Raw genomic sequence first — 24,908 nt, forward strand, 5'->3', positions numbered from 1 at the left:
CAAAATCCTGATCTTTTGTATTGTGCTGACCGTTTGTCCAATTAGACACACTGTCATTAGGCCACATCTTTTTGCGTCTGCTACTGTAATATTATTGCTTCCAAAAACTCAGAGGTGGGCACTTAGGTGTGCAGAGTGGCACAGCTGAAGTTGTGTTTATGCACAAGATAGCATAAAGACCCATTAGAGTCATTCTGCCACCTGATCAGACCAACTCTTATCGCAGGTGTGCAGAAAGCCTTACCCAAACACCATCCCTCGGACAACACATATTCTTTTAGGAAAAGCCAGCTTGACCACCCTTTATCTAAGCTTGCCCTCACTTCACCTACTGATAAAGTATTCTTCTAATAAGTACTAACTCATCCTGTGCTGCTCTGTGCTACGAAGATGTGCTTGCATTACAATTACAAAAACCTCTCAACCACGTCCACGTTTGTTTGCATCCTGAGATTACAACTGTATCTGTGCTCAGTTTCATGAAAAGTAGAGCCCATTATGTTGATCTCTGATACAGTATTAACCTCTGCATGGGTGTTGTGTGTGTTTGTATAGGAGTTCGCCACCCTGACGAAGGAGCTGAACATATGCAGAGAGCAGCTGCTGGAGAAAGAGGAGGAAATATCTGAGCTGAAAGCTGAAAGGAACAACACCAGGGTATGTGGTGATGCTGATGAAAACAAACAATGTTTCTAAGCTTGAAATTAGTATTCTCTTTGGTCATGCATGCATTCTCGTGTGTGTGTGTGTGTGTGTGTGTGTGTGTGTGTGTGTGTGTGTGTGTGTGTGTGTGTGTGTGGTGTGTGTGTGTGTGTGTGTGTACTGTAGCTGCTGTTGGAGCACCTGGAGTGTCTGGTGTCTCGTCACGAACGCAGTCTGAGGATGACAGTGGTGAAGAGACAAGCACCGCCACCATCTGGTGTTTCCAGCGAGGTGGAGGTCCTCAAAGCCCTGAAGTCGCTGTTTGAACACCACAAGGCTCTGGATGAAAAGGTGGACACACACAAAGACACACACATACACATACACACACACACACACACACACACACACACACACACACACACACACACATAAGGGGTGTGTCCTAACAAATAAATGCAGGGGAAAGGATTGCATCATTTAATATCTTCAGGAAATGATATTACCATCAGTCCTGTCATACATGCCAACATGATTACTGTCCTGTCTCATTAATTAATTCTGATCAGTTCAGTGTTTCTGCTTGTTTTCTCATTTTAGTTTGTGTTAATGAACCTCAGCATGTCCTCAGTTTCAGAGTAAAAGTTCTCCATTGAGGGGAAATTATTGCATTTCAACTGTTTTCTTATATATTTTTTAAATAATTATATTTAATTTTCATCAGACAATAAAATGGCATGTACAAACAGACTTGGAAAAATACACAGCCCATGTTAAAAACAATTTTTAAGCCAGACTAGACAGAGCTAAATACTAATCAATACTTCAGCCTGTATAAAAAATGGAAAATAAAGCAAAAAAAAATAGCTTATATTATATCTTAACTGGATGTTGTACTCACAGACTTGTGGTGTGTGGTTGTTGTATTTGTCAGTTGGTATTGTAACAATGTTTATGCTTTTCAATAATACTGGATTTATTCTGAAAAACGATTTTTTTTTTGTTCAGAATTTGATAGAATATCCGCTCTGGCTATACCACTGCTGTACTAGCATGTTTTTTTTAGATAACAAGGCACTTATACAAAAACCTTTATTTTGTTAAAAAAAACAAACTGTGAGCCAAATTAGAGAACAGTAACCACTGTGTCAGAAGATAAGATTTAAACAATGTTTTCTTAGGGCTATAGGATTAATTGCTGCAGAAAACCTCCAACAAACCATGACATGACATTGCTAAAGTTCAATTTATTTGGGTCTGATGGGAAAAGTTTGGTGTAGGACTTGGAACTACTGACCCAAAGTGTGTAAAGAAGTCAATTAAATTTGGAGGAGGAAGTGTCAGAGTCCAGCTCTAAACCTCATAAAGAATATCTGATAAAAATCCTTGAAAACAAAGAAATGCCTCAGAAACCCACTACAGTTGCCAAACTGTGGAAGAGACTGCAAGAAGAATGGACCAAGATCAAACCAGAGCAGTGTGAGAAACTAGTGATGTCCTGTGGGCACAGATGTGATTTGGGTGTCACCCAAAGATGTGAAGTCATTCAAAGCTGTGGCCTCTACACTTCCTATTTATTTTATAATCCTATAGCCCGAAGAAAACATTGTTTAAATCTTCTCTTCTGACACAATGGTTACTATTCTCTAATTCTGCTCACTGTTTTTTTTCACAAAAAAAAGGTTTTTGTTGAAGTGCCTTAGCTATTTAAAAAAACAACAGGCTAGTACAACAGTGGTATAGCCACATCAGATACTCTATCAAATTATGAACAAAAATAAATAACAGTATTTCAGAATAAATCAAGTATTAATGATTGTTGTTCTCTAACTTTGATATCCAGTGCTGTTTATAAACAGCAAATAGGGACATCACAGAAAACAGCAAACAACAAACAGCAAATTAAGACAATGGAAAATGGGAGAAGATGAAAAACAGGGAGAAATAAAATATATATGATAATAATAACATATTTACCAGTCACGACAGTAATGCTGGTGTGTGTGTGTGTTTGTGTGTGTGTTTGTGTGTGTGTGTGTGTGTGTGTGTGTGTGTGTGTGTGTGTGTGTGTGTGTGTGTGTGTGTGTGTGTGTGTGTGTGTGTGTGTGTGTGTGTGTGTGTGTGTGTTATCATCGCAAAATGTGGTGCTAGAGATACTTGTCATTCTGGACTTTTTCTTGATGTGTGTGTTCTTGGCGTGTCTGTTAGGTACGTGAAAGGCTTCGGGTGGCTCTGGAGAGGGTGTCCACCCTGGAGGGACAGCTAGCAGCTAACTCACAAGAGGTGAGGTGTATGTGTGTGTGTGTGTGTGTGTGTGTGTGTGTGTGTGTGTGTGTGTGTGTGTGTGTGTGTGTGTGTGTGTGTGTGTGTGTGTGTGTGTGTGTGTGTGTGTGTGTGTGTGTGTGTGTGTGTGTGTGTGTGTGTGTGTGTGTGGTTATTGTTAAGTGAAACATCTGTTCAGTCCCTTGCAGACATCTGTTGAAGCCTCCAGTCTGATCTGATAAACTTAATGCTTCAAGTGTCATGCTGGGTGAGAGGCTCTTTCTTCTCAGCCCTCTGTTCATACACAAACTTGTCTTCAGTACTCTTCTCATTAAAACTGTCATTAAAGAAATCATTCTAAAGATAAAATAATGCTGAACACTCACAGCAGGCTCAGTCAGAGCAGAATCCCTCTGGGTTATGTAAGATTTAAAGTCGAAGCTTGTTACTGATCACAAGGTTTTAAAAGAGGCGCCGAGACTCACTGAAGCAACCCCTCCTTTCTCTATTCAAAGTATAATTCATATTTGTAGTTATGTAAAACATAACTAGGTAGGGCATGTTGTCTGATGCATGCTGGCACCTGAGAGCCAGGCTTCCCTTAAGGGAGGCTAAGTTTTCATCTTGGATTCACTGAGGGAAAGGAAAAGACAGTAAAAGTGTGAGTTTGTTCATTGCTACTTTTCTTTTTAATCTACATTGCAGTTGAACATGGTGAGACAAAGGAAGGATGGTGACTCAGTGGAGCGAACAGATGGATCCAAACCTACATGGAAGGTCTTCCTGGCTCTGTGATTGTTTTTCTGCTCTGTGCTTTACCTTATGTCTGCCTGTAGTATTTGTCTGTCTGGTTATCTGTCGCTGTTTTTGCCTCTTATTTCTGTCTTTCTTCCACACATTAACATATCTACTCACACACGCACATTCAAACACGATATGTTAATAGAGCTTAAACATAAATTCTCCTTCACATTCGTATTTCATTTATAACATTTAAACTCTTGCTCTTCATTCCAAGCCCTGTCCAACATGTTTTGAGGTTACACGTTATGTAACAGTGTCCGTCCATAGAGAGTAACAAACCAGAGCCTTTTTGTATCTGTATGGAAATCACCTTCCTCTGTAGGGGCCCGCAGCTGAGGAGGAGCAGCACACTGACTTTGGCTCCTATTTCTTTGGCGTAAGGCTAAAGAGATCAAAAAGAGGTGTCAATATAGTTTTATTTAAGGAACAATCAATTAATATATCATTAACTTACCATTAAGAAGGGATAAGAGTGAGGAGAAGACGAGTGAGGGCGACAAAAAGGATGAAGAGAGAATTGGCTAGAGTACGAGCATTGAAGAAATGAAGAATACAATTTCAGTGTGCTGTAAAGTGAGCTGTGCAAACACACTCTGTCAGGACATTTATCAACGACACCCGCTGCCCTGCTGACAGTGACTGCCCCTGGATGGTGGAATAAAAGGATATTTGAATTCAAAATGGCATAAAATTATCATGAGTTTTTCAGCAGGAACCCCAACTAAGACAATCTTAGGACCATGTTTGACCTGATGTTTTTACTACACATTGTCAGTCACATGGGGCTGCGCAATGCTATTTCCAAAGTCCCTGGTAGTAAATCTAATGAGTTTGAAAGGCTAAACTGGAATTATGCACAATTGCACAGATCACCAGTTGTGTTTTATTACACAGCCTCAGACCATTTAGCCCTAACCCCCCTCAGTGTTCCTGTGTATGTTAATGTTTCTGTAAGGTATTCATGAGCAGGCAGAATTGGAACAGGGGGTCCTACTAACTTCTGATGCCCACTGTGTTGCCTGTCTGAATATGTATCCCCGAAGGTTTGTTTAATTAAGGCCCTGGAAATTAACCGCACTTTGAGCTGTGAAGAGAAGCTAAACAACATCAAAACAACAACATGGCCGCCTAACCTCACACAACCCACCCTTGTATGCGTAACACTCAACACTTTTATATCTAGGCCATCCAACTTTATCAGTTCTGCAACAACTCTCAATACCCTCAACTATAGTGTGTACATTTGTATGTATGTCTTAGTCCTACACTACATTGTATGTGAGTATGTGCATATATTGCCATTCATTTTGTGTGTCCACCTTACAGAGACTGCCCAACGGCTCCATAGACGCCCACGATGATGGCAGCCGGGTGTCTGAGCTTCAAGAGCTGTTGGATCGGACCAATAAAGAGCTGGCCCAGAGCCGCGAGCACTCTGCCACTCTCAACGGCCGCATGGCCGACCTCGAGGCAGAGCTGGCAAATGCACGGCGAGAACTGAGCCGCAGTGAGGAGCTGTCAATCAAACAACAGAGGGAACAGAGAGAGGTGAGAGTAAAGGAAATGTGCTTTTGTTCTACAAGCAAGCACTGCGAACAGCAGGCTACAAAAACATGGAGCTTTTTTGACAAATGCGTATATAATTAAATTCTCCTGTTCTTTGTGAAAAAACATGGTCCTTTATTAATATCTTAATACTTCAGCTACTTAACTATAGCAATTTTTCAGTGGTCATGCTTCTTTTGTTTGATTTCTGTGTGCTCTTGATGGAGAAACTACTTAAAAGTAGAAGTAAATCTTTGTTTAAAAAAAAAGAAAATTACCTTTTACTATCTTTTTTTATACATGAAGAGATAAAATGAACTGGTTATGGTTTGGCATCACCTGTACATTCTTGTAGTCATTTTCCTGTTGTTGTTGTTGTTGTTGTTCTGCACTCACAGAGAGAGGATATGGAGGAGAGGATAACAACGTTAGAGAAACGGTACCTGGCCGCTCAGAGGGAGACAACACACATCCACGACCTCAACGACAAACTGGAGAATGAACTTGCCACCAAGGACTCGCTGCACCGACAGGTAACACACGCATAGTAACACAAGACACACAAGGTACTTGACTTGTGTCTGAAAAACAACAACACAGTGAGCTGCTCCGTCACGAATCAGTTAATAAAGCCTGACATAAGGACTAAATCAATAATTATTAATGTGCCGTGTCATTATCTGCTATGTTCAGGCTTCCTTGGATGTCTTACAATCCTAATGTGTTCTTAAGTGACGTCCAAAATGGCACATTTGTCTCCCTTTTTCTCTTGCAACATTTTAATACGTCATACCTCACCCATGTAATCCGCAATAAAGCCGAGATACAAAATCAGGAAAACAATAGAGTTTTTCAAAAGTGTGACTGTGTTTAAGACATTGACAAATATTATAGTCCGTGTGTGACCAAGCATAGAAACATTCTACTCAAAGGTTCATGTGTAGTCCAGGGTCAGTCCGAGTTCAGCTCCACATGGTGAATACCAGAAACATCCTCCATTTGTGCCCATGTGCCATGCCCTTAGTACTCGCTGGCTGCACTACAGTGAATACACTTCTCATTTGATCACCCTGTAATGTCGCTGTTTTTTCTTTGCACATGTGTGTGTGTGCATATTTGCGGGTTTGTCAGAGTGAGGAGAAGGTGCGCCAGCTGCAGGAGATGCTGGAGATGGCAGAGCAGAGGCTGGCTCAGACCATGAGGAAGGCTGAGACACTGCCAGAGGTGGAGGCTGAACTGGCACAGAGAGTGGCAGCACTTTCCAAGGTAATACACTTTCTCTCTCTTACTCTCCCCCTCTCTCTCTTTTTTACACACACGCACACACACACACAAACACACACACACACACACACACACACACACACACACACAGCTGTAGGAAGCATAGAATAGAATGCTGATGCAGTAAAACGAGTATCAGTTAAACATAGAAGCAGATAAGACATTGAACACTTACAGAAAATATTGAGGGAATTGTACTTACATGTAAGTGTCTCCCCCTACAGGCTGAGGAGCGCCATGGCAACGTGGAGGAGCGGCTCAGACAGCTTGAGTCACAACTGGAGGAGAAGAACCAAGAGCTAGGAAGGGTGTGTGAGCATATGTGTGTGTGTGTGTGTGTGTGTGTGTGTGTGTGTGTGTGTGTGTGTGTGTGAAGTGTGTGTGTGCACCAGCCCTGCAGGGTCCCTCTGACCTCTCACTTTGCTGTGTCTGTGTGTATGTGTGTGAGTGGGGAGGGGGGGGGGGGGGGGACTTGACTCATGGCTCTGTGCTCCCTCATGCATACACAGATACATACGCAAACTCACAGGAAAGACACACATATGAAGAGCTCTCCATTTTCCCGGTGCATTGTTGCGTAAATTTTAACCAAATCCACATATCTTGGTGCAACACAACCCCCTCTCCCCATCTATAAGACCGATTGGCTGCTATCTTTAGACTCTGAATAATTCACGCAAGGCTAATTTCTCTCTGTGTGTGCGATCTCATGACTATATTTAGTTAAAGGAGCTATCCGAGGATGCATGTGTGTGTTTGTGTGCATGTGTGTTAATTTACTTTAATGAAGTTACTCAGTAATACATTTTTAAGCATAGCACATCCCATTTAAGAGAAGACATTTAACCCTTATACATGATCATGTAAATGACTGTAAATAAATCATTCTGGCTGTGAGATCCATCATTGGCCAGGGGGACCTATATCTGGCAGCTGGTGATCTTGGGCTAAATACACACTTCATCCTTTAATCCATGCAGAGATGCTTGATTAGCTGGATAAATACACCCAAATGGAGTCTGTGTCAGCTGGTTCTCTCTTCGCTTATCAGGCTCGTCAGAGAGAGAAAATGAATGAGGAGCACAACAAACGTTTGTCTGACACTGTGGATCGTCTGCTCACCGAGTCCAATGAAAGACTGCAGCTCCATTTGAAAGAACGCATGGCTGCCCTGGAGGACAAGGCAAGGCCTGAACACATGTTTTCATCTAAGCAGCAGCTCATATTGCTGTGCTTATTGCCTCACACAACGAATGAATATAGCTACAATATAGCATATGTTCTACTTGGACGCACAGATTTGTTTTGACACAGTTTCATGATGTCTTTTTTCTAGAACTCCCTCATTCAGGACCTGGAGAACTGCCAGAAACAGCTTGAAGAATTTCATCACACCAGGGTCAGTAAGGTTTCAATGAATCACCTTGAATGAATCACTGAGAACCACAATTGTCTCCTGTTCACTTACAACTCATATACCCCATATCAGCAGTGAAATGTAACTAAATATATTTACTCAACTACTGTACATCTATACAGTTTTTTACACTTGTACTCTGTGTTTTTCCATTTTGTGGTACTTTATATTTTTTACTAGATTGTAGATTAAGATACCCAGCACTATAGATTAACTGTGTTCGAAACCCTTCCCTATCACAAAAATAGTGTATAGTGTTCGCCATTTTGAATTGGTGTTCGATTAGCTGTGGTTAATTTCATTTAATATAGTCCACAATAAAATACACTGCAATGTACAGTTAATTTGAGTGTACACACGATACTTAATTTTACTCCCGTATACCACAATGCAATCTGTTCACTATTGAATAAACACTATAAAGGGAATAGTGAGTAAGTAAATGAGGGAACTGTTTCGAACACAGCTACATGTAATGAATAGTTGAATTAGCTTAATTTCCAAAGCAATGGATTTATAATAATGCTTTCACCTTTGAAAATAGTTCAACATTTTGGAAAATATACTATAATATGATGATAAGATCAATACCGCTCTCATGTCTGTATGCTGAACATGAAGCTAGAGGCAGTAGTTTAGCTTAGTTTAGCTAAGCATAAAGAGTTGGAAAAGGTGGTAACTAGCTAGTCTGACTCCATCCAAAAATGACAAAACTCACTAAATCTCAAATTAACATCTCATTTGTTTATCTTTACAAAAAGTGCAATGATATGTTGCAGTTTTCCAGGGGGTATTGTGCTATGTATTACTTAGCCAGGAGCAGTGATCATCATTGGCTTTGGGCGGAGCCAGGGTAGTTGTTTCCATTCATGCTAAACAATGATAGCTGGCTGCTGCCTGTAGCTTAATTTTTACTGTACAGACATGAGAGCAGTATTACTCTTCTCAAGTAACTCAGGAAGAAAGCAAATAAATATACTGTATTTCCAAAATGTCAAACCAATATAACACTGACAAGTGACCTTCTCTTATGTGATGACTACCTTTGATACTCTCAGAGCATTTTAATGATAATTCATATGTACTTTTACTTAAGTAAAAATATTAATACTGGACTTCAACGCAATAGAGTATTGTTAAGGTGTAGTAATTGCCACTTTTTCTTAAGTAAGCATCTCTCCCTCAGGAACGGCTGATTGGAGAGATAGAGAAGTTGAGAAATGAGATTGACCATTTGAAACGCCGCAGTGGGGCGTTTGGAGATGGAACTCACCCTCGGTACGCATTGAAATGCTTTACACCTCCTCCATCCATGCATGCTCTTTCATATTCACACCCTCTAACATAATGCTGTATACATTATTGATGGAAAGCTGTTGTGTGTATCTCAGGTCTCACCTGGGTAGCTCCAGCGACCTTCGCTTCTCTGTGGTGGAGGGCCAAGATGGCCACTACAGCACAACTGTAATTAGGCGGGCACAGAAGGGCAGAATGTCAGCACTACGAGACGACCCAAACAAGGTGCTTAATGATGTCTTTAGCAGGCCAACACACGCATACACTTAGCAGGATGACCAGCTCACAGACCACATGATCATGTGTCAAATATTCTTCTAACCACATACAGCACCTTACCAGGGCTTTATCCAAGTTCATGTCAGCTTTGCTAATAAGTGTCAGTGCTTGGCTAATGTATGATGATCTTCAAGCCTAACTTACCATTCTCTACTAACCTCTCTGTCTCTGTCTCTCTTTCACCTGCTGCCATGGACATGCTGTCTGATGTAAGTTCCCTTGTTCATCCATTTCTTCTCATAACTTGCCACATTCTTCAAAAAGTGTCATATTGTACTTTTACATGTATGTGTTTAAGAAGAATGAATGTGATTAGCACATTCTTCCAGTTGATTTATTCATGATCAGTGTATGTTATATTTAACACATGAACAGCAGCTCATTCGTGTTTTGTTGTGTCCAGGTGTGCGCTGTGTTTGAGCAGGACTACCCATCTCTGCGTGGAAGCGTCAGTCACCTCCTCGGCAGTGACATAGAGGCAGAGTCAGACCTGGATGATGACGTTAGCTCAACCCTGCTTTCCCCCAGCGGCCAATCTGACGCTCAGACTCTCGCTCTCATGCTGCAGGAGCAGCTCGACGCTATCAATGAAGAGATAAGGTGACAAAGCACAGGCCCATTAGATTAAAGAACATGGCAGTTTCATGATCCCCATAGGGAAACTGGGTCAGTGCAGCAGCGAGAAACATGATACTGATAAAAAGAGGTACAAATTATTCAAGATAATACAACCAAGAATTACAAGAAAAGGGACATTATGAAGATTCTATTCAGCCTATTGAGGTGATTCTGCTTTATAGTGTCAGTGTAATACATGAAGGCCTGTGGCCAGACAGAATGCACCACAACTGATAGTGGCATTAGATAGTAAGTAGTCTTCAGTTATGTTTTTTGCTGCAAGAGGGCACTGTCTATTACAGTTTACAGTAAACAAGGTCTTCTTTTGACACCTCAGAATATGCTTCTGGGGAGGGGATGCAAAATAGATGCTGATTATGCTGCAGAGGAGTCAGACTCCCTCAAAAAAAAAAAAAAATGTCTGTACTACAAATGGTATTTTTATAGCCAGGATCTTTGCATTATTAAAGGGGACATATTATGCCAGTTTTTAGGTACTGTCTTTCTGAATATGTGTATTCAACCTTGCTCCATTTTAACTAAAAAAAAAGGTCCAGTCTGCTCTGATTTGTTTTATTTCCTAGTTTTCCGCATCTGCGCTCTCGCTCTCTCTGCACGGCCAGTGAATGACTAAAGCGGCACTGTATGGCCACTTTCTACCTATATAGAGTAAATCAGAATCAGAAATACTTAATAATCCTAGGGGGAAATTATTCAAACTGTACAGAAGCCCTGATGGCTCGTTTAGAGGCACAGTTTCTGAATTTGTGCTATGTGCATTTCTCAGTGGATTAATACTCATTACTTGGACTGGTTTTGATACTTTCACAGTGTTTTTGTAGCACCGTGACCTGCCCCATAATCAAAAGAGACATGGAAAGCTCACATTTTACAATATGGGACCCTTTTTCATGCAGTTATAATCTATCAATAAATAAATGCTGATTATTTCCCAGATTTATTAAATAAATACAAAATAAGTCCGACCTGTAGAACAAATGAGAAATCCAAGGTAAGTGATTTTATATTGCGCTTTGTAACTCCATATAAGGATTTTTATAATGAGTACACTGAGGTGTGTATTGTTAATTAATTGCTGGGGGTGTTCTATGTTAAAAAATAACATATGTATGTATGTGTGCAGGATGATACAAGTGGAGAGAGAGTCAGCAGACCTCCGCTCTGACGAGATTGAGTCTCGTGTGAACAGCGGCAGCATGGACGGACTCAATGTGACGCTTCGACCCCGGGCCCTGCCCAGCTCCGCCACAGCCCAGTCCCTGGCATCATCCTCCTCCCCGCCCACCAGTGGCCACTCCACACCTAAACACCACTCACGCAATGTCAGCCACCATCTGGGCATCATGACTCTGGTCAGGGATGTACATGTCATTCTGATAGCAGTATGCTCATTGTAAAAAGCTGTATCTCTAACCGTATGATGTTTCTTTTGGTAGCCAAGCGACTTGAGGAAACACCGCAGGAAAGTAGCAGTAAGTTTGCAAACAACTTAAACTGTTCTTTTTTTTTGTCTGACTGCGGCTGAGTGACTGAGTTGAGCTTTCTCTTCTAGTCTCCAGTGGAAGTGGACAAAGCTACTATCAAGTGTGAGACATCGCCTCCCTCGTCACCCCGTAGTTTACGACTAGAAACCAATTTCGCCCAGTTCACAGGCAGTCTAGAGGACGGCCGAGGGTAAACACCCACTCACACACCGACACAAAAACACACACACACACACACACACACACACACACACACACATACACACACTGAACATTATAGTGGCTGGAATTGTATCTGAATCTTTCTAATTGCTTCATACACAAAATAAATTGTTTGGTTGCTGATATATATACGTATATACATTATATCAAACTAAACATTTAAGTCTCTGTTTTAACTGTTTTCAGCAAGCAGAAGAAAGGCATCAAGTCATCTATTGGCCGGTTGTTTGGGAAGAAGGAGAAGGGTCGAATGGAGCAGACTGTAGGCAGGGAAGGACAGCCTCTACCGGCCTTAACAAGTACTGGTACAGGTACTGCAGACTATATACCAAATCACCACTCATGCAGACAGTAAGATTGTGTTCCAGATACAAATTAACACTGTTTTGATGTATTCCAGACTTTGAAATGGGCATTGGTGACACTATGACTCTGGGAAAACTGGGCACACAGGCTGAAAGGGATCGCAGGATGAAGAAAAAGTAAAAGCATTGTTTCCTTCTCTGAATTTGAGATGATTTTTCTCTAGTTCTTGTTGTTTTACTATGATCACTAAGCTTTTTCCTTTCCGGTAAGTCTCACTTTCCAACTTTATTTCCCTTGTTAGACACGAGCTCCTGGAAGACGCCAGGAAAAGAGGCCTGCCATTCGCCCATTGGGACGGCCCTACTGTCGTCTCTTGGCTTGAGGTACTCCCCTATTCTTCTTTATATCAGCCAAACATAAAATTACCATAAGACCTCTTGTCGTCTTTGTGTCAGGGTTTTACTACATCTAATACAATGCATTGATATCAAATATTAGGGCAAACCATTACAGCCTCATCTGCAGTCCCATCCCCATCTCTCTGACCTTTTATGGCAACAATGGTGTTGACGTTGAATGTCTTGATGACTCTCACCAGCTGTGGGTAGGTATGCCAGCGTGGTATGTGGCAGCCTGTCGTGCCAACGTGAAGAGTGGAGCCATCATGTCGGCTCTGTCCGACACAGAGATTCAGAGGGAGATTGGCATCAGCAACCCTCTGCACCGACTTAAACTCCGCTTGGCCATCCAGGAGATGGTGTCCCTCACCAGCCCATCTGCACCGCTTACCTCCAGAACGGTAAGATATTACAACAAATGCACCCCGATGATCACACATGTGCATATACACAAATAGCAAACAGATAAATGAGCACATGAACATACATGTGAATATAAACACATTACCATACAAAAAAAACTTCCTTCACTGTTGGACTTAACCTTCACACTGCACCTTGAGGGATGACTGCTCACTCTTTTTCGCTTTTTTGTTCTTTTGTTCAGACCACAGTACTGAGCTTGACTTTTCCCTTTCCACTGACTTAAATGGCATGAGGTTCTATGGGAAAAGAAGACACACAAACATTGCCTCACATAGCTACAAGCTACCTGCCTGAAATACACTCCCTCCCTTGGCATCACTCAACACAATGTCTGTGTGTGTGTGTGTGTGTGTGTGTGTGTGTGTGTGTGTGTGTGTGTGTGTGTGTGTGTGTGTGTGTGTGTGTGTGTGTGTGTGTGTGCGTGCCTGCGTGTGTGCGTGCCTGCGTGTGCGCGCGTGTGTGTGTGTGTGTGTCTGCACATGGGGGTCGGCATGTATGAAAACATACACGAGTGCATTCTTGGGTGTGTTTTTGAGCGTGCATGCATGCTTTTGCGTGTGTGTGTGTGTGTATGTTCGGGTGTGTTTTCGTCCTCTGAGCAGTCCTCCGGAAATGTGTGGGTGACTCATGAAGAGATGGAGAACCTGGCTTCCTCCACTAAAGCGGTCAGTACCATCTGGCCTAACCCCCCCCCCCCCCCCCCCCCCCCCCCCAACCCAACACTCTCACACTCACACTGTCCCCACCATAACACACATATGTCACCTCCCGGAAGACCCCTTTATATACACACTAACACTTTTTGTGCGTGTGCCGGTATTTGTATGTGGGTGTCGGGTGTAACTGTGATTGTGTCATTAATGATATGTAAGTGTTAGAGATGTGTAATGAAGGTCAACTGCAGAGCCGAAACTCAGAAGAGCTTTGTGTGTATTTCTGAATGTGCAATGTGTGTGTCTTTAGTTATCCCCTGTCCCTCTGACCTTGCATATTGTCTCTACCATGCTGCCACTCAGGACAATGAGGAGGGCAGCTGGGCACAGGTGAGGTCACTGATCCGCTTACATCTGTCTGCACACACTGCTCACGCTTTTCACGAACACATACACTCATGTGTATTTGATTAAGAGAGGACATCCAATTCACCGTTAATATTATGCTCTGTACACAGTAATTGGGAATGTGGACACAGAGGGAGAGTAAGGGAGACAGAATATTTGTCAGGAAGCAAAAAAAAAGTTGTATATTGGAAATAAAATGTGCTATGGCTCTTTGAAATTTGACTGAATCAACCCTTTAATAAAGATAAACAATGATGATTTTGCAAGATATGCCAGAATATTATTTCTTAGCAATTTGCATGTCTTATCTGTGTTTAAGAACGGTCCTACCACACAAGTTTTTTCACTTCAAACTGTCTGAGCTCTTTTCAGCACTGTGTGTGACTGCACTTGACTGGCACATAATAAATGCCCTTGTCACTTTAATAGGATGTTTTCATGGCAGACATTGTGACCTCGACCCTGAAACCAAAGCGGCTAAATGGAATTCAACAGTCATTCATTTTATTGACTACACCTGTTTTCTCCTATTCAGATATAAATGTTATCTGGGAAAAAAGTCCTGTTGGTGCATAGAGTTTCTTAACTTTGTAATTCCGCGCATAATTTTATCCTAACATGAATCTAAGCAGAGGCCTAATCAGAGAGAACGGCTAAAAACACCTGTGTGGTTGTGCAAGGCCTTTAAAATGATTAATTACTGTCCTGTACAATAGTACTGATTTATTTTAGCATACAGAAAAATGCTTCAGCAACATGTTTCAGCTGACATATTTTGGATTGTGTTAGCATGGAGAGCACAGGTTTACTGTATCTAATCAACTCAATGGTGGCCCAGCAAGTAATGCCAGTACACAATACAAGGGCCATGGACCTGGAACACCTAAATAGAAAGCAGCCATTTTTTTTAAGTTATCAGTGACACCTGTGCTTTTGCTGTCTAGATGTCTGCTGTGAAAAAAAGAAATGTTGCAGACTACATTTGGACCCACAGTGCAATCGGATTCAAACATTTGGGGATGAGTTTATTTATTTAGTTATACAAAACGTCAGAGATTTTATTACTTTTTTTATTTTTTTATTTATTAACCTTTATTTATACAAGTAAAATCTCACTAAGGCCAAGGGTCTCATTTGCAAGAGAGACCTGTTCAGGTAGACAGCAGCAAAACACAAAGTTACAGACTAACTGAACATACAGGAGACACAACACAGAACACAAACAGTAAAACAGTAAATTAACACAGTACAAACTGCAAAGGGCAAAGAACAAGTTAAGTACAAGTTAAGTTATGTACAAGTGCAGACCCCCACAGACTGTCTCAACAGCTCAAGTGGTTAGCATGCCTGAAAATCTTGTTTTCTCAACATACAGCAGTACATGTGAAGTCATCCTAAAACAGAGATCAGTCTCTCTCTTTTTCTGTCGCACAAATTAGTAACATGATGTACTCCTCTTCCTGTAGACTCTGGCGTATGGCGACATGAATCATGAGTGGATAGGGAACGAGTGGCTGCCCAGCCTTGGACTGCCTCAGTATCGCTCCTACTTCATGGAGTGTCTGGTAGACGCACGCATGCTGGACCACCTGACCAAGAAGGACCTGAGGAGTCACCTCAAGATGGTGGACAGTTTCCATAGGTCTGTAGCTTTTGGGTGATCAGCTGCTGTTTGATCAGCCTCCCTTTTCATCTGCTTACTGGACACATTAGCAATGGAAATTAGAAGGCTAATGATGCATATGTGCTTGTGCTTTCCTTTGTGTGTGCGTGTATGCATGTGTGTGTATGTGTGTGCGTGTGTGTGCGCGCGCGCGCGTGTGTGTGTGTGTGTGTGTGTGTGTGTATCAGGGCTAGTCTGCAGTATGGGATTATGTGCTTGAAGAGACTCAATTATGACAGGAAAGACCTGGAGCGGCGTAGAGAGGACAGCCAACATGACATGAAAGGTACATTTTACACCCACCCTGATAAACATGCAATGATGAAAAATCAAGCACAATACACTTAAGCATGTTCCAACACTAGTGCACAAGAATGCACACATCCACGGTCTCAATGGACCACAGTACCACCTAGTGGTTTTTCCTAATATCATAAATTAGGCCTGCACATTCAAACAGCTGCATCCGGGCAGAAACACGGTCCACGTCTAGCCCAGCTGGTAAAAACGTGTGACCCCGGTGAACATACATGGTTGTTTTAGTGGAAGTGAACAGTCAGCTTTCTCTTGTTGCTTCCATAGACTGTATATACAGATGCGCATCTTGCGCTTGTGGCATCAGAAGCCAGAGACTGCACAGTAGTGATTTAGGTTGGACCCATGGTGTCTAGGTCCGGCCCTTACACCCATTTTGTTAACATTACAGTTATGGAGAGAAATTTTGAGGGGACTACTTTTCAGTTCCATCGCAATATGTATTGCATATGTTTTGCATTCAATTCAACGGCACCCTATGGATCAGCTCATTGGATTTTACTTTGAACAGGACATTGTGGATTGGGCTGTAGCTTAGGGTAAATAGAACAATGGCTCAGAAGGAATGGAAAAAGAAAAGTATTGTGAGGTCTCGAAACAAATTTCTCTCCATGACCCTTTGGGGGCTCCGGACTTCAGCTAGATAAGAACTAGCTAAAATGATGGAAACCATCATTGTTAGAAATGTATTTGACATATACTTTAATAATATTTTTTAGTTTAACCCATGTCCCATCTTTTAGCAAAGAGGGAGCAGGACTATACTATACCTATACTGCAGCCAGCCACCAATGGGCGATCAAGATGTTTTGGCTTCACTCTTGAGGAACTGTCATGTTCATCTTTATATACAGTCTTTGGTTTTTACGTGTTATTGCACACCGAGCAACAACGCTCAGACAGCAGCTTAAGCTTGCTTTGCATTACGATTTTTAGGTGACATATTCCAGAACACACCAACACATGAAATCAATCTTTACGTAGCTCGAAGCATCTGCGTTCACATACTTGCACCATGTTTCTGCCCTTAGACTATCAAAACTCCAGCTGAAGAAGGTCTACAATCCACACACACACACGTATTCTTAGATCTAGCCAGCACTCTCGCCCTTTTGACCTTGAGTTCTGCACATGAACTTGACTCAGCTGTCATGTCAAATCAGAGTCCTGCCCTGTGCACACACCGCCTGTTCCAACTTGGAAAGCAGGCTGACAGCTGTGCTTTAAATGAACAAAGGGAGTGTGCCAGTGAGTTGACACTATGTGGACATGCACATTAAGTCTTTATCTCTCTTTCCAGCTCTCTTACTCTAAATCAAGTTGCTTTTATTTGCTGGTAACAATGTGCGCTGACACACTAACATTATGCTACGGTACCTTGAGTCTGAGCCACTCTCTTTTACTTTAGATGTGTTGGTGTGGACAAATGAGCAGGTGATCCACTGGGTTCTGTCCATTGGTTTGAGGGAGTATAGCGGCAACCTGTTGGAGAGCGGCATCCACGGAGCGCTCCTCTCTCTGGACGAGACCTTTGACTACAGCAGCCTAGCGCTCATCCTGCAGATCCCTATGCAGAACACACAGGTGGTTATAGAGGCAAACACAACTGTTTACACTCAGCATGCAATGATTGAACTGATCTGAATGGGAGAAAGATATTAAATGGTGTGTGATCCGGCAATATGGTCTATTTTGTGGGCAGCCTTAATGATTTATGAAATAAAACATATAAACCTCAACCTCATTGTATTAGTAAGATTTATTTCATTTTGTATGGTACTGTAAACTCATGGCAGACCTTTTAGCTTTTCTGCAACCAGTCCATTTTTTAACAGTAACAGTTTTATGAGATTGGTTGATTTACGTTTTGGCGAAGTGGTTTGCCTGCAGTCAGCATTTCCTTCTACTGCTGGCTAAGTGCCGCCAACATTTACTTCTGCCCCAGATTCTGTATCAGTTAAAAGACCTCTGTTCTCAGAATTCACTTGAAAGAATTTTCCAGTCATAGGCTTTAGTACAGAAGTACAAAAAAACATGAAGGTTATTACTGTTCATTAGAGGTGTTCAATTACATTTTTCCATCAGCTCCTGTTCATCTCTGACCGTGGTTGGTTAAGCTTCACTGTGTCTTCTGCTCACAGACGTTGTGTGTGCTGTGTTTTCAGGCGCGACAAGTTCTGGAAAGGGAGTTCAATAACCTGTTAGCCTTGGGGACCGACCGTCGACTAGAGGAGGTGACCTCTAAAGCTGCTGCTTTGATTAAATACTAATATTGTTGAAAAAGAGCCAATTGTCTGACCTCGCTTTTCTCCCTGTCCCTGTAGAGTGGGGATGACAAGTCTTTTAGACGCTCTCCATCATGGCGCAAGAGGTTTCGGGCCCGTGAGGGAGGGGTGGGGCTCGGCATGATGGCGGGCTCCATGGAAACACTGCCTGCTGGCTTCCGCATGCCCTCCATGTCCATGCCGCCCTCTATGAACTTAATGCCCAAGAAACAACTCCAGCCTGAAGGTGTGTTTCAACACTAACCAAACTGCTCTACCTCAGCCTATGTATTTTTCTATGTGTTTCTTTCTTCTTGTCCTGACTGACTAACTGCATGCTGTGTCCTCTTTGTCCTGCTGTGCCCAAACCCTTATGTGCCATGTCCGCTCAAGCTCCTCCCCCGGCAACCCCGAGACTCGACCCCTCGGCTGTGCGGACCTATTCGTGCTAACTTCTCTCTGCTTACTAACAGGAGCGCTAATGCTAACAGGTAAGATAACAAAACAATACCTGGAACTGCTGAACTTACAGGTCAGTGTGCTTTTAACCAGCATTGCCCAGCTGTGTGGCATGAGGCAGGAATGTGGCACTAACTTTACAGTACCAGGCTAATGTACTTATGTGTATCTGGCTGATGAAACAAGTTTAAGTTTTAGCGTCTTCTTTTTGTAGAATTGTTTATAAATAATATAGAATAATGATATGATTACACGCAGCAGGGGATTTCAGAGTTAATGGGGGGTGACAAACCAAAATGCCTGTTAATCTGCCATCCATCCTCTACATGAGTGCAGGGGTAGGGGTTGTGTATATGAATGTATTAGTCTAGCCTGCCTTGACTTAGGTTTGAGCAAGTTAGAATCTCTCACCATGGCTCTCAGCAGGAAACCGGTGGATTGCTTACTCCAGGTAGCGAATGAGTCCTTACCCCAAGTGAAGGAGTTCAAGCACCTCGGGATCATGTTCACGAGTGAGGGGACGATGGAGCGTGAGTTTGGCCAGAGAATCGGAGCAGCGGGGGCGGTGTTGCAGTCGCTCGACTGCACCATTGTGACACAAAGAGAGCTGAGCCGGAAGGCAAAGCTCTCAATTTACCGGTCAATCTTCGTTCCTACCCTCACCTATGGTCATGAAAGCTGGATCAAGACAGAAAGAACAAGGTCGCGGGTACAAGCGGCCGAAATCGGTTTTCTCAGGAGGGTGGCTGGAGTCTCCCTTAGAGATAGGGTGAGAAGTTCAGCCATCCGTGAGGAACTCGGAGTACTAGAGCCGCTGCTCCTTTGCGTTGAAAGGAGCCAGTTGAGGTGGTTTGGGCATCTAGTAAGTTTGCCCCCTGAGCGCCTCCATAGGGAGGTTTTCCAGGCACGTCCAGCTGCGAGGAGGCCTCAGGGAAGACCCAGGACTAGGTTGGAGAGATTATATCTCCACACTGGCCTGGAAACGCCTCGGGATCCCCCAGTTAGAGCTGGTTAATGTGGCCCGGGAAAGGGAAGTTTGGGGTCCCCTGCTAGAGCTGCTGCCCCGTGACCCGACCCCGGATAAGCGATTGAAGATGAGATGAGAATCTTTGGCCCATACCATGGCTCTGAAACATCAGTAGCCGAACTGTGCCTTGATTAATCCAGTGCACTATCCCTGGTGCTGAAGTAGCAAACAGATTTTTAATTGTGCATTTTTCTGTCACTCCAGCCCTCGCCCTAGTTTTTGCTTCATTAATACAGGTGCAGGGGTTTACTGTTATATGGTTAATAATGTTGTTTCAGAATCTCTTCTATCCTGCAAAAAAAAAGATATATTGATTTTTGAGAGTAGTTTAATTTTAAGGTATTGATTTTGGGCATTTATGTGCTTCTACCAGTCTCTTGTAGATATCTGTTTGTATTGTACATTGAATACATACTCAGTCTTTCGCTTACATCCTTTCTCACTTCCCTTACCTTTTTCTCTCTCTCTTCCAGTGCATTCTCATTACCTATACGGACACATGCTTGCGGCCTTTTGAGAGTGATATGCCAAATCAGAAGAAGGAGTCCTGGGTGCCACTGGGGAGGGGTTTTCACCCCTTAATTGCCCGGGCCTCATCTCCCATCTTTCACCTCTCACATCTCCTTCGGACAAGTGCAATACAGAGGCCAACTCTGACATTTGAACTCTTGAGAGTGCTCATTGGCTGCGCTCGCTGCTTTAAAGGAGACTCATTCCTGTCTCTCCCAGTTTATCCCATTGCTCCCAGTAGCCTTGTTGTTGTGGTGTTGTGCTCCTGCTCCCCTGGTCTCAGTTGTGGGTTCTTGTCCTGGTACTAATCTCTCAACATGGCCAAGTTCAAACCAATCTTCCAGTGTCATTGCATCCTCGGTAACACAAAAGTTGGTTAGTGTAAAAAAGATTTAAAGTCCTTGATTTGGACTTGGGAATGATGAATACTTGTATAAATGGCAGATCCCACTGCACATTGCCCCTCTACCGGTTATGCAAGGTATTACTCATTTATCGTCTGTACATAAAATGGATGACTTATGTTTTTTATAGAATTATTATATATATTGGAAATATATATGGAAAATAACATAATATTATTGCTGTATGGAACCCAATGCCCTGTATTCAATAGTGACTGTTCTCTCTCTCTCTCTCTCTCTCTCTCTCTCTCTCTCTCTCTCTGTCTCTTTCTCTTTCTTTCTCTTTCTCTCTGTGTCGGACCTTTGTGTGTCCTTTGATGTATGCTGTAAGTGTGTGAATTGATAGTGGGAGGGTCTCACTAAAGAGGGGGTGTGTTTCTACAAAGACTCTTCACAGGTTCATGGGTCCAATTTCAGACTTCTCTCTTTGCCTCTTTTCCTGTTCTTTCCTTTTCCCTCCTCCTCCTATTTTGACACTATGTAGCTTTTACCTCTCCTCTTTACGCCTCTCTCGCCTTCAGTATGACACTATGTAGCCTAGAATAGAGAGAATCCTTTAATATGAAGAGTGTGTGTGTGAGTGAGCAAATGAGTCTCTCTACTCGGGACTTAACGAGAAATTGTGCGTGAAAGGCCGACCTCTGTCGTGTGACCGTGACTTTTCTCTGTGGATGGGTAGTGTGAACACTGTAGCTCTTCTCTGTTGATTCCTTACTTTCTCTCTAATCAAACTGTAAACTGCTGCTCAACATCAGCCAATGATATACACGAAAAACTGCTCAATGTGACGGACTCTTCTAATACTGTCCTGTCACCTCCCATTTATTGCCGTGGAGACGTGCCAGCGAGCAGTCAGTACTCTTGGCTGACCAACTCCTCATCCAATGAGAACACAGCATATGAACCAGTGAAGCGCTGGGTGGGTGTACAATCTTTTATTTATTTTTTATTTTAGAGTTTTTTCAAGGTGTCTAAAAGGTGTAATGTGCTATGTGGCAGCTATGAGTACTGTGTCTTTATTCCAGGTGTGAATAATGCTGACAAATCAAGACTTTATTATTTGGCTACTTAAAAAAGTGAACTGTATTTATGACACTATATAGACATAAGTAAAGCTGTTTTTTAAAGATTTTGGTCTTGTTCTGCTGTGATCCTTTTGAGGTTATCGCGGTCAAAATATCTCATGTTAAGGACAACAACAAACAATGTATTGAAAATGGTCTTTATTGGACAGAAAATATCACTTTTCAGAACATCTACAAATACACAACAATCTTAGTTATAAAAGTCAAAAATAAGTTAGCAAAAAATAAAAAATAAAATGGCAAAACCACTCTGTAGAAAAAGGGAACGTATTTACATCACTAGCATTCATAACCAGTTTAAATTAAGCAGATCTTGGTCAAAACTGCCATGGTACATATTGGCCCCACAGATAAACTCATGTTGGTTGTTTTTTTTAAACATAAAAACACACGCAAAAAGAATGAAAGATCAGGGAAAGATTTCGAGAGAGGAAAACTTAAATTAAGTAAGGAGAAAACCAGGCTTTATCATTTCTCTGTGGCTCTATCAGACTGAAGGCAACCGTCACAGAGATCCACTCTAGTAACTAGATGTTGGGTTCATGCGGTAAAGTCTGTGAATCTCTAGTCAGACTAAACTCCTGTGGCTCTGATGGGCAGGTCTGGACCGCAGGATAAGGCAGGGAATAAGGGGAATAAGGCCTCATTGTGAGCAGGAGGAATTCTGTATAGGCAGCAGACCCATTGCCAGCAGAGTTACATTTCAAATAAATCACTTTTTAAATTTTTTTTATTTTAGCATAAGACGCTCAGATCAGTAGAGCTGAAAAATAAATTAAATTGGACCGGTTATCAGCCTGCTTTGCCAATTGTCATTTTCCTTTTTGTCTGTGGCTCTCTGTGCACCTTTGGGTCCGCTGTGTGATGGGTCTATTTGGGAATGTCCACAGAGAAGCCCACAGCTCCGCCTGCTGCAGTGATACCATCCACGATGGAGGTCAGGGCGCGCATGTTCCCCTGCTCTGGAGAGTCGGCAGCACTCAGGAGATCTGCAAAGAGACCCGGTCACACATTGAGTATCTGATTGAGGGTCTGCACAGACCTCTTTGTGCTGTCTAACAAGGCGTGTGTTTGAAATGTACTCACCCTCGCTGCTGTAGCTCTGCGTGAACTGCTCCGGAGTGCTGCTCCACTCTGGGCTACTGCAGCAGGTGCTGCCTGAACTGGGCTCACTTGACGACACCTGTTACCATGGAGATGCACACACAGAAGTTGCTGTCAGTCACTCTATGTTATGACACGGCACACCCTGCACCCACACAGACACACGGCACATTCAGAGCAGTTCAATACCACACAGACCACCATCACAAATGCATCCTCGGAGGCAAACGTACATGAATAACAGTATCTCAAATAGAGAAGCAAGACTTTACCGTCAGAAAATACAGCTGAATATAAAAGAGATGAAATCACTTGACAGAGAACTTTGTTGCTAGATTGATATTATTTCTTCTTTTTATCAGTTTGCTATTGTTGTCTCTTTAAACCTAGAAATAGGAAATACCTGAATTATAATCTAAAACCGGAAGTGTATCCGTCAGTTCTATGCCTAAATACATAGATGGATACAACAGTCTATCCCCCGCAAAACCTCAAAAGTGTTAGATTCTAAAGTAGGTTTTAAAGTGTATCAGTTTTTCAAAGTCACACATTGTCAAGAACATTTTTACTTTGACCATCTTTCCAATTGTTGCCACTGTCGTGTATCCCTTCATTGACTTGACATTTCACTTTTGTCTTAATAACTTCTCCCTCTTTATATATTTTTCCTTGTCTATTCTTTATTTTTGCCCTTTGGCCCTGCCCTCACTGTTGAATATGTGACCTGCTTCTAATTTCTCCTCCTCTGTCCTACTTACTCTGGGCTGGGCCGTACTGGGCCGGTAGTGCAGTCCCTGCTGTCCGGTCTCAGTGTCCTGCTGGTTGAGGGAAGACACCAGGGCCTGCAGCCTTTCAATATACTGGATGGCACTCCGCAAGATCTCCACCTTGGGCAGCCTCTGGTTTGGGTTCATCAGGGTGCTCCTCTTCAGAGCATCAAAGGCCTCGTTCACCTTCTTCAGGCGCCTCTTCTCCCTCATCGTGGCCGCTCTCCGGCGGTCCATGGTAACCGTCTTCCTTTTGCACAGCTTACAGGCCCAGGGTAGGCATTGACCTGGGCAGTGGGGCTCAGAGTGAGGTGACAGGCTGGACGGAGAGCTTTTGTCCTCTGTTCCTGTCACCCCGACTCCAACAGCCCCAGACAGACTCCCACACAAGCCCATCATGGAGTTCCTATCCTGGTAGGTGGATTGGTCGTATCCCCCAGGCAGGCGAGAGGGGAAGAAGCTGTCTCCTCCCTCATAGAAGCGCTGGTCAGGGAAGAAGTAAGGGTTGGTCTCGAAAAGCTCCATACTGGACAACGCTGTGGTCTAAAAAGGAGACAAAGATTTCTGCTTCCGCTGGAACTGCTCTACTGTATGTGCTGTTCGGTCCTGGCCTGGAGCGTGTGTCAGAGTGTGCGTGTGTGCGCCTGTCTTCAAACCCGTCCTGGGTTTGTGATCAGTGGAAGATGTGTGGAGAACAACTGGTGTGGAGCAACTGTAGGCTGGCATTTAAACCCCTCTGCCTGCTGCAGGATCACAGGGTTAAATTTAGCACGAGCCCCCAGAAACCTGACACGACGTTTAGCTGTTGCTGCACATCTACACTTCACATCTCTGTTGTGCCCTGCTCTCTAGGGCTTTAAGGGCCGTTTGTGCATGTGTGTGTGTGTGTGTGTGTGTGTGTGTGTGTCGTGAGAGGCCAGGATATGATCAAGTTGCCGTGGAAATGGGAGAGATAACCTGGGATCAAAGATGTCGGCCTTAATGAGCTAATCCCAGACTCACGTCTCCCTCCATGACACCATACAGTACACAAAGTCCCCTGCCATGGGGGTTGAGGAGGGGGCAGTAGGGACAGTCTGGAGACAGCTGTCACTTCTACAAGGAGCCAATGATAAGCAATGACAAGAAGAAGTTTGACTCCTAGATCTAGATGAAGGAAAGAAAGAATCAAGGCCAGAGACTGTTGTTTACCCAAAACTAGGTCACAGGTAAACATTTAGACTCTGTTGTGACTGAAGGTTCGGG

General features: G+C 43.0%; 2 protein-coding genes across 2 annotated transcripts in view; one reads left to right on the forward strand and one right to left on the reverse strand.

Moving 5' to 3' along the window:
* ppfia4 (PTPRF interacting protein alpha 4) overlaps positions 1-18,770 on the forward strand; it is a 71,279-nt gene extending 52,509 nt beyond the window's left edge. Inside the window, exons 3-30 of the mRNA XM_083939352.1 lie at positions 556-657; positions 829-993; positions 2,851-2,925; positions 3,610-3,681; positions 5,035-5,262; positions 5,652-5,786; positions 6,385-6,519; positions 6,762-6,845; positions 7,589-7,720; positions 7,874-7,936; positions 9,141-9,232; positions 9,346-9,475; positions 9,933-10,129; positions 11,292-11,520; positions 11,605-11,640; positions 11,721-11,842; positions 12,061-12,185; positions 12,275-12,356; positions 12,482-12,563; positions 12,779-12,979; positions 13,607-13,669; positions 14,021-14,047; positions 15,532-15,707; positions 15,917-16,014; positions 17,452-17,627; positions 18,209-18,277; positions 18,368-18,554; positions 18,701-18,770. Of these exons, the coding sequence (XP_083795478.1) occupies positions 556-657; positions 829-993; positions 2,851-2,925; positions 3,610-3,681; positions 5,035-5,262; positions 5,652-5,786; positions 6,385-6,519; positions 6,762-6,845; positions 7,589-7,720; positions 7,874-7,936; positions 9,141-9,232; positions 9,346-9,475; positions 9,933-10,129; positions 11,292-11,520; positions 11,605-11,640; positions 11,721-11,842; positions 12,061-12,185; positions 12,275-12,356; positions 12,482-12,563; positions 12,779-12,979; positions 13,607-13,669; positions 14,021-14,047; positions 15,532-15,707; positions 15,917-16,014; positions 17,452-17,627; positions 18,209-18,277; positions 18,368-18,554; positions 18,701-18,759 (3,342 nt within the window). The 3' untranslated portion in view covers positions 18,760-18,770. The remainder of the gene's footprint in view (positions 1-555; positions 658-828; positions 994-2,850; positions 2,926-3,609; positions 3,682-5,034; positions 5,263-5,651; positions 5,787-6,384; positions 6,520-6,761; positions 6,846-7,588; positions 7,721-7,873; positions 7,937-9,140; positions 9,233-9,345; positions 9,476-9,932; positions 10,130-11,291; positions 11,521-11,604; positions 11,641-11,720; positions 11,843-12,060; positions 12,186-12,274; positions 12,357-12,481; positions 12,564-12,778; positions 12,980-13,606; positions 13,670-14,020; positions 14,048-15,531; positions 15,708-15,916; positions 16,015-17,451; positions 17,628-18,208; positions 18,278-18,367; positions 18,555-18,700) is intronic.
* Positions 18,771-22,009: 3,239 nt separating this feature from the next.
* Positions 22,010-24,322, reverse strand: myog (myogenin). Its single transcript, XM_083938708.1, has 3 exons — positions 23,655-24,322; positions 22,879-22,975; positions 22,010-22,781 (listed from the first exon to the last, which is right to left on the reverse strand). Exons 1-3 carry the CDS (start codon positions 24,186-24,188, stop codon positions 22,663-22,665), a joined length of 750 nt encoding a protein of 249 aa, XP_083794834.1. The 5' UTR covers positions 24,189-24,322; the 3' UTR covers positions 22,010-22,662.
* Positions 24,323-24,908: the final 586 nt, after the last annotated feature.

Source organism: Echiichthys vipera (assembly GCF_963691815.1).
Source record: "Echiichthys vipera genome assembly, chromosome: X".
In the NCBI taxonomy this organism is placed as follows: domain Eukaryota; kingdom Metazoa; phylum Chordata; class Actinopteri; order Perciformes; family Trachinidae; genus Echiichthys; species Echiichthys vipera.

What these genes read in the sequence shown, in the direction of transcription:
- myog (XM_083938708.1), bottom strand. Translation starts at nt 24,188, where the DNA reads ATGGAGCTTTTCGAGACCAACCCTTACTTCTTCCCTGACCAGCGCTTC. An exon ending in CCAGTACGGCCCAGCCCAGA is followed by an intron (nt 22,976 to 23,654) that starts GTAAGTAGGACA and finishes CCATGGTAACAG; the next exon opens with GTGTCGTCAAGTGAGCCCAG. An exon ending in GCAGAGCTACAGCAGCGAGG is followed by an intron (nt 22,782 to 22,878) that starts GTGAGTACATTT and finishes GTCTCTTTGCAG; the next exon opens with ATCTCCTGAGTGCTGCCGAC.